Raw genomic sequence first — 13,488 nt, forward strand, 5'->3', positions numbered from 1 at the left:
TGCACCTCCCAGGAAACCCCGCCCCCTCCCTCCCATAGGGCGCAAGGTGCCATCTCCTGGCGAGCTCCTCCCACTTGCCCGCCCAGAGGCGGCCTTGGGGGCGGGGCATCACGCCCAGGCGCAAGGAGCGCGCTGCACCGAAAGCCGCGCGGATAGGGTTCCCGGCATTCTTCCCGTTCTGTCAAGGCCAGAAGAATTACCCCCGCTGTACCTGGCATGCTGGGAACTGTAGTTTCCGCCCGCAGCCCGGCGTGTCGGAGGAAGTAAAAGCCGTTCAATCGGCTCCATTGCTGGCACATGACTTGCATCCTCGAGGGGCTGTGGGGAGGCCTTGCTGGGGGTAGGGGCGGGGATCATCCCCAGAAAGGTCCGGCAAGCGTCCAGGCTGGTGGCCGCCCCGGTCACGTGACCCCAGCTTGCCGGGCGCGCGCGACTCCTCACCGCCATTCCCTCCCCGCCCCGCCCGGCAGTCGGCCTGCGCCTCCCCCGGCGCTGCTGCCACCTCGCGCTCGGAGGCGTCACGGAACGTGCTCTCCTCTCCCCCTCCCCCTCCCATCCCCTCCCGCCCTCCCCCACCTCCCCCTCCCGCGCCGAGACTCGCCGCCGCCGCCGCAGCCGCAGGAGTAGCCGCCGCCGGAGCCGCGCGCAGCCATGGCCGAGAACCCGGGCTTGGAGAACCACCGCATCAAGAGCTTTAAGAACAAGGGCCGCGATGTGGAAGTGAGTGTGCTTCCGCGGTCTGGGCCCTCCCGGCTCACCCGGCTGGCCGCGCCGGCCCCTCGGCGGCGGGGAGGGGCGGGGGGCCGGCGCCGGGCTGGTTCTCGCCGGCTCGCGGTGGGTCGGAGTTGGCCGCCGCCTCTAGTCACCGCGGCCCCGGCTGGGCGGAGCGGGCGACGGGACCGCGGGCCGGGCTGCACCCGCCCTCTGGAGCTGCCGGCGCGGGGACCGGGAAATGCCGGGGTTTTCGGCCCCGTCACGCGGGCGCGGCCTGCTGTCGGCGAGGAAGGGATGTGGAGCTGAGGCGGGGTCCGCGGGCCGGCGCCTCGCGGGCCGGGGATGCTGCCACCCTGGTCCGTCGACCGCACCGCGGAGGGGGCGGCCGCGACTCGCGCCGGCTGCCCGTGCAGCCTCCCTCCCGGCACGGCCCCCTCGGTGCCTCCCGCGCTGCCGCACATGGAGCCGGCGCTGTGCCGGTCCCCGCGCATATCTTGTGCGAGCGGGGCCCAGGCGGGCGGTGGCGGCCCGCAGAGGGGGGTGGGGACCAGCCGGGTAACTGACTTGTTTGAGGGTGGTGGATGGGGGAGGGTAGGATGCGCCAGGACCATTTTCTCATATTCCAGTGCTGTCCTTTGGACCGGTCGTGCTGAGCTGTTCTAGCTCATACTCCTCTCACTGCTGGCATTTGGAGCAAGCTGGAGGTGGACAATAGTTTACCATCTATTGTGTTGAGGCTTTGGAAGAGACGTTGTTTCGACCTCCGCTCACAGGACCTGTTTTTCTTAGCCTTTCTTGTAGTGGGATTGTGCATAGGATAATAATTTCTTTGACATGCTTTACAGAAATAAATCGGATACATAGGTTCATACGGCCTTGTATATCTCTCTTGCTTCAAGCTGGTAGAATTTCCAAGTGGTTGCAAAACTGTAAACATCGTGGTCACTTAGTTCGTTGCTACACAGCATGTTGCCATTGTCTCATTAAGGTGACATTAGCAGGTACTATTTGCAAACTCGGCTTACTGAGGCAGCGCTAGAGGTCTCTCTGCAGCTACTGAAAGCATTGTAGTGTACTGCACAAACTTCCCTGGAACTCTGACCTCTGGATTTGTTAGGGAGAACGTGGTTTTAAGTCCACAGCCTCCTTTTCTAATACTAGGGGACATGATTCGCAGTTTTGTAATTCTTGATAAAGGGCCAAGGTGAGGAAGATGTGCGCATTTTATCCTGTCTTAGAGAACGTGGTGGGGAAACATTCAGCGTTCTGTTTTGTAGAGAAACACAAAACTCAGGCCATTTTTCAGAGCTACAAAATTAAAACTAACTGGAACAAACCTAAGGAAATTCTGTGGAGTTCCCGTTTGAATAAGACAAATAAAGGTCATCTATCTCTACCCTGGTCATGGTTAAATTTCTTCTGTGGGAAATACTTGTAAAAGCAAAAGTGAAACTTAGGAATAGCAACAAGAAATTTTGGAACTGCCTCCTTAATTGGTCCACTTGATGATAGGAGTTAATTTTGAACTTTTTCCATCTTTCTTGAAGCTTACCACTATTATAAAGCAAAACTTACTAGTTTGAAAACTGACCATGTTGTTTGTACAGAAGAACTAACAACATTGTTTCTTCTCTTGGATATTGGTGCAGGTTTTTGTTTTCTTTTTTGCCTATATTATTATCTGGGAACTCAGTGCTACCTAGTAAGGACTCCTGCACATAATAGGCGCACAGTAAATATTTGCTGATCATCAGAATGTAATTAATGACTTCCAGGTGCATGAAAAAGAGGCATGGTTGCTCAGCCTTCAGCCTGAAAATATTGGTCACAATATTACATTTCCCAGGATACGTTAGAGTAACTAAGGCATGACATAGCAGACATTCAAATGATAGGTCTATGCGGCAGACACTATACTGGGAGCTTCATGACACTTAATTCCTTATAACGACATATGAACTAGTTATAGCATTATCCCCACTTTACAGGAGGAAAGTACTTTAGATGAGGAAATATGAGAGTGCTTATGTAGCGTGTACAAGGTCACAAAGTGGGTATGAGCATTCCTTCACTAATTGTTGGATGTCTGACAATGTTAGGTCTTGGGTATACAAAAGAGAATAAAATTCAGTCTGTACCTCAAGGAGTTTACAGTTCAGTGGGAATAATGGTAAAGTAAACTGATGATTACAATGCAGTACATCAATAAGTATATTTTGAGAAAATTCTAACTTGAGGCTGAGCAGTCAAGGGAGATGTTATGGTTGATTCATAGTGGATGAATTGGAGTAAACTAATCCTGAAAGATGAAGGAAAGTTGGCCTGGCAAAATGCAGGAAAAGGGAGGGCAAAACGAAGGGGCTTTGTAGGCTTGTGGGAGGAATAGTTGAACAGTAGTTGAAGAGTCCTGACAGAGTGCAGTAGAATTGCTGGGGATGTGACTGAAGGGTAAACTGATCAGGGATCAAACCTGGTAAGTGCCTTTGTTGTGGACTTAGGTACAGCCAACACTAGACGCTTGTTCTAATTTAGTTTTATCCATTAGAAACTGTGTTAAATAAGAAACTTACACTACAACTTAGCTTTGTGACTAAGTAGTTGTGATTATCAGGCTGTTTCAAAACAGTGAGATGCGCTCTGATGTGATATTCCTACCTTTTCACATATAGGATAGATGAAAGATAAAACTTTGTAAAGTGTACAACCAGCTGATACACAAATAAGATGCTAGGTACAAGTATAAAATACACATTTTCTGAGGGAGTAAGTTATACCTGTTCCACTAACAGGAAGTTGTGAGTGGGGAGAGGGCTGAGGAGGAGAGCAATTTCATAGTCATTCAGTCGGGAATGGCTTTACAGAAAAGAGGTTGGTGGATTTTATAGGAAGTATGTGCTGAACTTGAACAGGGAGCAGAAGAAATCAGTGAATAAAGACCCAGGTGAGAAAGAAGAGCAATTAGATTAGGGAGTGAAGAGATGAGACTTCCAGATGGCCCATGGTGGTCTGAGACTATATTTGCGGCAAAGAGTTACTTGGACAGTTCCTGATAGATCTGAAGGAGTTTATTACAGAATAAAGTGAGAAGGTACAACATGATTAGAGCAGTGGAATAAGATGACTGGCAGTAATATTTAGAATTAGTTCTGGAGGAATAATGCTCTTACCCTGTATGTCAAGAGGAATTTTCAAAAAAAAAATCAAGATTGGCAGGGGCGCCTGGGTGGCTCAGTTGGTTAAGCGTCCGACTTCAGCTCATGTTATGATCTCATGGTCCATGAGTTCAAGCCCCTCATCCAGCTCTGTGCTGACAGCTCAGAGTCTGGAGCCTGTTTCAGATTCTGTGTCTCCCTCTCTGTTTGACCCTCCCCTGTTCATGCTCTGTCTCTCTCTGTCTCAAAAATAAATAAAGGTTAAAAAAATTTAAAAAAATAAATTAAAAAAAAAATCAAGATTGGGGATGGAATGAGGATTTGAACTTCCTCCTCCTGTTCCTTTCTCTTCCTCTTCTGTGGAAAGCTCATAGTGGAGAAAGGGGATGAAAGTTATCTTGAGGTCTACAGATACAGATAGGGGAGGGGTAATTATTCCAGATAGCAGTTTGGAGCTTGGGTAGGGGGAATGGATTTCGTAGCTAAAACTAGGGAGTACATTGTGAAAAGGAAACTTAATTTATCTTCATTTGGTCTGGAATGGGTGTTGTTGTTGTTGTTGTTTTAAATTGTTAATGTTTACTTTTGAGAGAGAGAGACAGAGCACGAGCAGGGAAGGAGCAGAGAGTGAGGGAGACACAGAATCTGAAGCAGGTGAGCTGTCAGCACAGAGCCTGATGCGGGGCTGGGACGCACCAACCGTGAGATTATGACCTGAGCCAAAATCAGATGCCCAACCGACTGAGCCATCCAGGCGCCCCTGGAATGGGTATTTTAATACCAGACCTTTTTATAGAAGACATTGTTCTTAGGCTTTTTTTCCCTTTTAAAAAAGTATTTAAAACTTTTCAAATATACTTACAGAAAAGTGCATGAAATGGAAACGTTCCATTTAATGAGTACTTATAAATCAAACACTCTGGTAAATGCCACTCAAGTCAACTTTGCTTTTTCTTGCTCCTGCATACCTCAAGAATGTAGTATTTTTATCAGTAACAATAACTAATAACAATTATTTTTAAAATCTTAACACTTACTGTTTGCAGTTTACCTGTACCAAGTATTTTGTATGGATTAGTTTTCACAACGATCCAGTGAAGTATATACTATTATTATCCATATTTACTGCTGAGGAAACTTGAGACGTACGATTCGTAAGTAACTAGCCCTAAGTCATCAGGGGTGGCAGGACCTGGACTTACAGTGAAGCAGATGACATGAAAGCCAGAAGTCTTGCTCACTGTACTGTCTTCCCACTGCAAGGAGCCTCAGACCTGAATTGTAGGAAATAACCTCTGAAAGTTAATTAATGAGGAAAATATTTAGGAAATCTTGGCTATGTCCTAGAAATTCCTGATTTGGTATTTTAAAACCTTGCTAATAAAAATTTTTGATATCTATCATTTAATTTATTTGCTTTTTTTTTCTTTGTACTCTTGCAAAGTTTCCTTATTAGTGAGGAACTAGTTAGTCGGTTTCACCAAAAAATAACCCATATCCTTGGACTTAACACTTAAAACTTATGTTTAAGTTTCTAATACTGAGGATAATATATATTTTCTCATCCGCAAATTTGACCAGCATTACCAAACTCACTTCTGTCTCTCTGGAGCCTCTATTGGTAAGTGCTACTACCGAATTGCTCAAGCTTAAAATCTCCTGGACTCCCTTCTCTTCCCTTTTCCTATTAGTCAGTTATCTGAAGAGCCCTCCTATTTTTGCCTTTGATGCCAACCTTACTACAGCTGCCCTAGTTTGGGCCACTGTTATTCTCACCTGTGTAAGTATGATCGTGCACCTGGTTTCCCTGTCACCAATACCTTCCCTTCCCATTGTATCTTGTGAGTTGGTCTTTCTGAAATCCTTTTGTGTTACTTTCTTGGTAAGATCATTGCCATTGCCTTCAGGATAAAATTAAAAGTCCTTAAGATGCCACACATAGTTCCTTAGGTCTCTTTTGTGCCAGCTGTGATCACACGTTTGAGATGGTGGAGTGACCAGTGTGATTTCTTCTCCATGCCTTTGCACAGGTTATTCTCTTCTGTACATACCTTCTTTTGCTGTTTACTGGGGCTCACTCTGGCAAACTCTTTCCTCACTCAGACTCCTTTCTGTATATCTCTGGAACACCAAGAATGTAATTCTGCCGCACATGTCATCCTACTTCAAAAAAAACCTTTCAGAAGTTCTCCATAGGGCCTTTCCTGACTCATCAATAACATGGTAAGTACTGTCAGTCCCTAGGGTTTTTCTTCTCTCTAATGCTTTCCTAAGTGAATTTTCCTTTACCTCTTTGGGTAAATTGCTGTGGCTACAACAAGTTCTCTACGTGTGGGCTCTGTAAGCCCACTGAAGGTAAAGACCTTGGGCTGTGAGTTGTCACGTAGTGACCAGTATATAAAATTTAAGGAATATTCTGAGAAGAGAGACTAGATAGCATATCTGAAAAACGTCTATATTTGGGAGTGAAACTAACAATATTATCCTAAGATGCCAATATTCCTTCTGGTGTTGACACCATGGCATTGATACTGTTGCCTAGCCCTCCTTTGCCAGCCTCTTCTGTTATAATGTATTTCTGCAACATGAACTAATTCATACTTGAATGCTAAAGAAGAATGATGTTAGTTAATGCAGAATTCATGTTGGTTCATATTTGATTTCGGAGTTGATTTTTCACCAGCTTGTTAACTGTTTCACGCTCCCAAGTAACAGCAATCAAACATAAACACGTGAAGTACAGACACAGTTGAACACAGCAAGTCGGAGAGTATGCACATTGCCCCTTCCCCCATATTCTGCCTCTAGACTCCATAGGTTAACTATGTTCTGTCTTAAGGTGCTTATTGCCCTACCCTTCTTGATGTAGTTCCCTCTTTTTTCTTAATTTTACAGAACATGAAGTTTTTCAGGAATCGACATATCATAGAGCAGATAGGTTATACTTCTCTTTTCTTGAATTCACTAATGGGGTGTACAGTCTCCCCTTGTCCTTCTGCCTGAATGATTACTCCTTTTTGGTTGATTTTCCCAACTCTTCTTCCTACCTATTGACTGTAGGCACGTCTTGGGATTTTGTCTGTGACTCTCTTCTCTATTGACTGCTTTTCTTGCCCACATCAAGCATCTCCCTTAGTTTTAACTATCACTTCAGTGTGGGGGACTTAAATCTGTCTTAGGCATCTGCTGGAAATTAATCACATGAGCATCACATCAGCTTCTTAAGCTCAAAGTGTTTAAAGCTATGTTCTGCCTTTTTTTTTCTTTTCTCTGTTTATGGCATCATCACCCTCACTGTGACCTGAACTTGAAACTTGAGAGGCTTCTTGGACTCCTTCCTCATCTTCCACATTCGGTCAGATGCCAGTCATGTAGCTTGAATCTCTGTGCTGTTTCTGGATTTTGGCCCTGCCTCTGTATTCACTGCCTCCAGCCGACTTTAAGCCTTAATACTTATCATCTGGCAATTTAAGAATTGCCCCCAAAGTGATTGATGTTCTTTCTCCAGTTCATGAGATCTTTCAGTGAGTCTCATACCTGATTATTTTTTCCAGGTTCAGCTTTTCCTTCCTCTCTCCTTCCCTGCCCCTTCAAGCTCTAGCAACACTGAGCGTCTTATATGCTTATACATAATCTGGAATCCCGCCCTCCCCTGCTTGCCAATGCTATTTCTATTCTCAGGGCTATCCTGCTGACTGGAATATCCTTCCCTGCCTCCTGTTGCCTGACTAATTCCTACCCCTCTTTAAATGCTCAACTCTGGGTTTAGCTCTTATCAGAAATCTTCTGAATCTCCCCCATCTTCCCAGGTTGAGTTGGGTACCATTCTTCACACCTGAATATATCTTTCTCATATGCAGTTATGGTTAATATATTTCAATTATGTTTTATCTCTTCAACTAGATCGTGAGCTTTCTGAGCACATAGACTGTATATTTCCTTTGCCTACATCTTAGTGCAGTGGCTGGAACAAAGTAAGCACTAAAACATTTCTTGAATGAATGTATCCATACTAGGTACTACGAACACAATAATTTTCTTAAAATACATTTTTGAACTGAAACTTTTATTTTTTATTTTTTATTATTTTTTTTTAATGTTTATTTTTGAGAGAGACAAAGCGTGAGCAGGCAAGGGGCAGAGAGAGAGAGACACACAGAATCCAAAACAGGCTCCAGGCTCTGAGCTGTCGGCACAGAGCCCTACGTGAGGCTTGAACTCATGAACCACGGGATCATGACCTGAGTCGAAGTCAGATGCTCAACCGACTGAGCCACCCAGGCGCCCCTGAACTGAAACTTTTAATCTTTTGTGCCTTTTCCTGTTGCTTTCTAAATCAAGTTCAAACTTTTTATTATGATAGGTAAAGTGTTGGGAGATTGAAAGACCTGCATAGTTAAATAATTTTGAAATTTTTCTTACTTTAATTATAGAAATGTTCTTTTTTTAATAATTAAAAAAAATTTTTTTTTAACGTTTGTTCATTTTTGAGAGACAGAGCGCGAGTGGGGGAGGGGAAGAGAGAGAGAGGGAGACACAGAATCCGAAGCACGCTCCAGGCTCTGAGCTGTCAGCACAGAGCCCGATGCAGGGCTCGAACCCACAAACCTTGAGATCATGACCTGAGCCAAAGTTGGACGCTTAACCAACTGAGCCACCCAGGTGCCCCAGAAGTGTTCTAATAATTAGGAAAGTGGAGAGAATAGTATAATTAATCCCATATGCACATCACTTAGATTTAATAAGTCACAGTTTGCTGTCTTTGTTTCATCTTTTTCCTCTATATGTATAATAGACACCATGACATTTTACTCGTAAAGACTTAAGGCTACTTCTCTAAAAAATAATGTATTCTTACATAAACACTGTATCACCCTGACATATTAACATCTAATCTAGTCCACATTTAAATTTCCCTAGTTGTCCCTGATTTTTTTTTTTTTTTAAACATTTGGTCATTTGGTCAGGATTAAACAAGATCAGATCATATTTGGTTATGTTTCTTAAATCTCCTTCAATCTACAATAGGCTTCTCCCACCATTTTTTTATAGTAAATAAACATAACATAAAATTTATTATTTTAACTACTTTAAGTGTATAGTTCTGTGACATTAAGTACATTCACATTGTTGTGTAATAATCATCACTGCCCTATATCCAGAACTTTTCATCTTTTGTAACTGAAACTCTGTACCTATTAAATAATAATTTTGCATTCCCTCTTTCTCCAGCCCTTGGCAAGCTTCCTTATATTGTCTTTCTTTATGAATTTGACTACTCTAGGAAGCTCGTATAAGTAGAATCATACAATATTTGTCTGGCTTATTTGACTGGCTTATTTCTCTCAGCATAATGTCTTTGAAGCGCATCTGTGTTGTAGCATGTGTCACAATTTTGTTTCTTTTTATGGCTGAATAATATTCCGTTGTATGCAGGTACCATATTTTGTCCATTCACCCATTGATGAATGGTGGCTTCTACTTTTTGGCTGTTGTCCCCCACCATTTTATAAATGCTGTTAATTTGTTGAAGAAATCAGGTCAGTTTTCTTGTATTAAGTTGAACCACATGAAATTTTCATTTGGGAGGTTCAAAGTATGAGCCAAGTATCAGCAATTACATATGGTTCAGCCTAATAAAATGTCATAATTACTGGATTTGTCTGTTTCTTTGTGGTGTTGCTTAACTTGTTCCTCCTATTTCTTGCCACCGTCTGGATTTTCTGTAAACTGGAGGTTAGTTTTAGAAGCATGATTATCTTCAGTTTAAGCATTTTTGATTAAAAAAAAATACTTCCATTGGTGATGCTGTGTACTTCAGAATATATCCCAGTAGTGATGGTAAGATTGATCAGAAGGTTCAGATGATAAAGAATAGATAAAGATAGTTCAGATAAAAAATAGTTTAATGTTACAATGTCAAAGTCACTGCATTTGGTGAAATGAATTTTATTTGGGTGAAGTGTGATATAGACTGGGTAATATTTGAAGTGAAAAAGAATAAACTGACTTCTTGGTATCCAGCAAGGAGTTAGAAGATGTATTTGGAAAATCTAACTTCACAGCCAGTGGCATTTTCTCTTTCCATGACTGACACTGTTCCTAACTTGACTTTGATATCTCAGCGTAAGGTTTCGCTGTGTTCTCATTTCCAAGCCTCTGTTCCTTTACTTTGAAGATAAAGCAATAGTAAAAATCTAGGGAAGATATAGCTGTACTTTGTGGCAGTTTTGCTATTAAGAAAAATTTGTCACAGCCTGGGATATCACCACTAAGAGTTAAAGTATGGTTGGGGCACCTGGGTGGCTCAGTCATTTGAGCGTCCGACTTCAGCTCAGGTTATGATCTCATGGTCTGTGAGTTCGAGCCCCGTGTCGGGCTCTGTGCTGACAGCTGGGATCCTGGAGCCTGCTTCAGATTCTGTGCCTCCCTCTCTCTCTCTGCCCCTCTCCCCCACCTTATGCTCTGTCTCTGTCTCTGAAAAATGAATAAACCTTAAAAAAAAAAAAAAGTTAAAGTATGGTAAAATAAATCATGACTATATTTACTTGGAATTAATCTTTCTAAATGGTTGGGTTTTCTGGGCTTTAAGTTTATTTGTTTACATACCAAACTTTCTTTTATTTGAAATGTCAGTGTTTGGGGTGCTTGTCTGACTCAGTGGGTGGAGCACGTGACTCTTGATCTCAGGGTTGTGAGTTCGAGTGCCACTTTGGGCATGGAGCCCCCAAAAAAGTCACTGTTTCTGAAAATGCCTATACATTTTTCTGCCTTCTTAAATAGAATATAATTTAGTTATTTTCTTGTTTCTTGAAAATCACATTTATGCATATGGGTATCCGTTTTTGCTGTTATGTAAGTAATGCCTTCAGGTTCTTAGATTTGTCAGAATTTTATCCTTAATTTTTGTGCTTATGGAATTTTTGCTCTTCATAATTCTTTTGCCTATCCTACCCTTGCAGAATTTGTCAGCTTTCTCTTTGATATTGTCAGCTTGTTTACCTGTAGTAGCTCCACTCTTCCTTTTTAATTTAATGTTTCATATATCCTAGTGACTTGGATAATAGATGTATTAAACACTTATGAAGCATTTGCTATGGGCCAGACAGGCAGTGTTAATACCTCAAATAGTAAATATAAATAACTTTGTCCTTGCTAGTTTAGTGTGAGAGACTGATACCTAAGTATATACAGTGGACTCTTAAGCAACATGGGGGTTAGGGGTGCCCACATATAACCTTTGATTCCCCAAACACTTAACTACAGATACTGTACTGTTAACTGGAAGCCTGACCAATAACATAAACAGTCAACTAACATGCATTTTGTATATGTATTATATAGTGTGTTCTTACGATAAAGTAAGCTAGAGAAAAGATAATGTTATTGATAAAATCACAAAAAATAGAAAATACATTTACAGTACTGTACTGTAAAAAATTCGTGTATGAGTAGATCTGCATAGTTCAAACCCATGTTATTCAAGGGTCAGCTGTACTTAGTATAGAGCTCATTCTATGAAATAGGTACATAATTTGCAAAGTACTATGAAAGCATGAAGAAAGCGAGTGACTATACCTGGGAAAATTGAATTAAGTTACACAGAAGATCATACTTGAGCTGGGTCTTGAAGAATGAATAGGAGTTTGCCAAGACAAAAAGAAAAATAACATGAATAACAGTGACTGTGTCATAGAGTATTAAAGGTGTGGTGTGTTCAAGCAGTAGTTGATGTGGTGACCTTACATACATTCCCTTCTTTCGGAAACCTCATTCTGATTGACCTTTCTTTGGAAGCTACTCTTCTGCCATTGGATGTCTTTTGGTGAGATTTTTGATCTAAGTGCTTCTGCCTCCTTTGGTTAATTAAAGTGCCTTAATCTTTCTGGTTAATAAAAAGAAGGCCATTCAAATGCTGTCCCTGGCATTTAAATCTTAAATGAGCTGACACTGGGACCTAAGTGATTCATTTTGGCAGAAGTACTGTGAAGAAATCTTTCATTAATTCCTGCCACCTAGATCTGTGGTGTTGCTTTCATCCTGAGTTTTTCATCAGATTCCACAGCTTTTCCTTTGGTTCTGTGAATTGTTCTTTATTCTTCCAGTAAATTCACCTGCACCCCTCCCCTCCCTTTGTTTCTCAGACTAACTGAAGTCTGTTTTTATGGTTTGCAACATAACTAATTTAAGATGATCAACTATCCTGGTTTGCCCAGAACTGAGGGAGTTCTCAGGACACAGGACTTTGAGTATTCAAACCAGTAAAATCCTAGGCAGACCTTCATAAGTTGGCCGCTTTACTCTAATTGAAACAGTTGGGACTAAAGATAATGAGTTTGGGGAACCAAATGGTGTTCAGATGGAAATATCCAGTATGCAGCTGAAAATAATGTGTGCAGAACTAGCTTACTTCAGTTATTTCTCTCAACAGTTATCTGAATTCTGAACTAAGTATGAGAGATAAGACAATGAAAGTAATGATAACCAATAATTGTTGAGCACTTACTATGGGCAAGGCACTGTGCTTCTAAGAATAATATTAAGTAATTCTCACACTTGCTGTTATTCAGGTGAAGAAAATGAGTTAAGTAATTTGCTTAAGAACATGCAACTAGGAGGAGGCAGAACTGGAATTCAGTCCTAGATTTCCTACTTTAAAACTCTCTTCCTTTAATAACCATTTTCTACTCTGCCTCAGGGTCCCTGCTCAGGGAGTGTGTAGATTACTAGGGATGTGATTTAAAGCAAATAAATACTACAGTGGAAATATGTTGAGAGAACAGTGGACACATAGGGAAAGAATCCGCATGGGTGAGCATCAGAAGGCTTCATGGAGATTGTGCTTAGGCTGAAACTGGAAAAATGTATAGATATTTCTTTGGTATTATATCTTAGGTGGACTTAGGGGTAAGAGACAGCATGACTTGTTCTGGGAAATAATGTAAATCAGTATTTCTTATAGGTGGAGTGATTGGAAAGTTGGATAGGATAGGCAGGGGCCAGATTGTGAAAGACCTCTCCTATGAGGAAAGTTTTAAGTAGGAAGGTGGGTTTTGTGCATTTAAAACTGTTGCTTTGGTTGCACCATAGGAGATAGATTGATGAGGGTGAGAAGGGAGCTTCAAAGGAACAGTTAGAAAACTCAGGGGACTCAGAGATGGATGGTCTAACAGCACTGGCATTGGGGTCCAATGGCAGGAAAACTTACCAGGACTGCTTATTTGGCATATGTTACCTTCTAGAACAGACGTTAGCAAACGTTTTTCTTTTTTGTAAAGGGTCATAATATTCTCAAAAGGTTAAATATTTCATGCTTTGAGGCCCATACTATTTATGTCACAACTGTTCATCTCTGCTGTGAGCATGAAAGCAGCCATAAACACTAGGCAAACAGATGGGTGCCACTGTTCCAATGAAGCTTTATTTATAAAATCAGGTGGCAGGCTGGATTTGGCTCACAGGGTGTAGTTTGCCTAACCTTATCCTAGGATGATATGACCAGTAGTGAAGATTTGGAAAATAGTTCAAGCAATGATTAGAGTGATTAAGATGATAATATAGATGAGAGTTCCTAGGTATAAGAACAAAAAAGGGGGTCACCTAGGTGACTCAGTCGGTGGAG

General features: G+C 42.1%; 1 protein-coding gene across 1 annotated transcript in view; it reads left to right on the forward strand.

The window, feature by feature from the left end:
• The first annotated feature begins 479 nt into the window (after positions 1–479).
• The window catches only part of KPNA3 (karyopherin subunit alpha 3), a 100,232-nt gene continuing 87,223 nt past the window's right edge, over positions 480–13,488 (forward strand). Inside the window, exon 1 of the mRNA XM_030310186.2 lies at positions 480–720. Coding sequence (XP_030166046.1) covers positions 652–720 — 69 coding nt within the window. The 5' untranslated portion in view covers positions 480–651. The remainder of the gene's footprint in view (positions 721–13,488) is intronic.

This window comes from Lynx canadensis, chromosome A1 (genome assembly GCF_007474595.2).
Source record: "Lynx canadensis isolate LIC74 chromosome A1, mLynCan4.pri.v2, whole genome shotgun sequence".
In the NCBI taxonomy this organism is placed as follows: Eukaryota; Metazoa; Chordata; class Mammalia; order Carnivora; family Felidae; genus Lynx; species Lynx canadensis.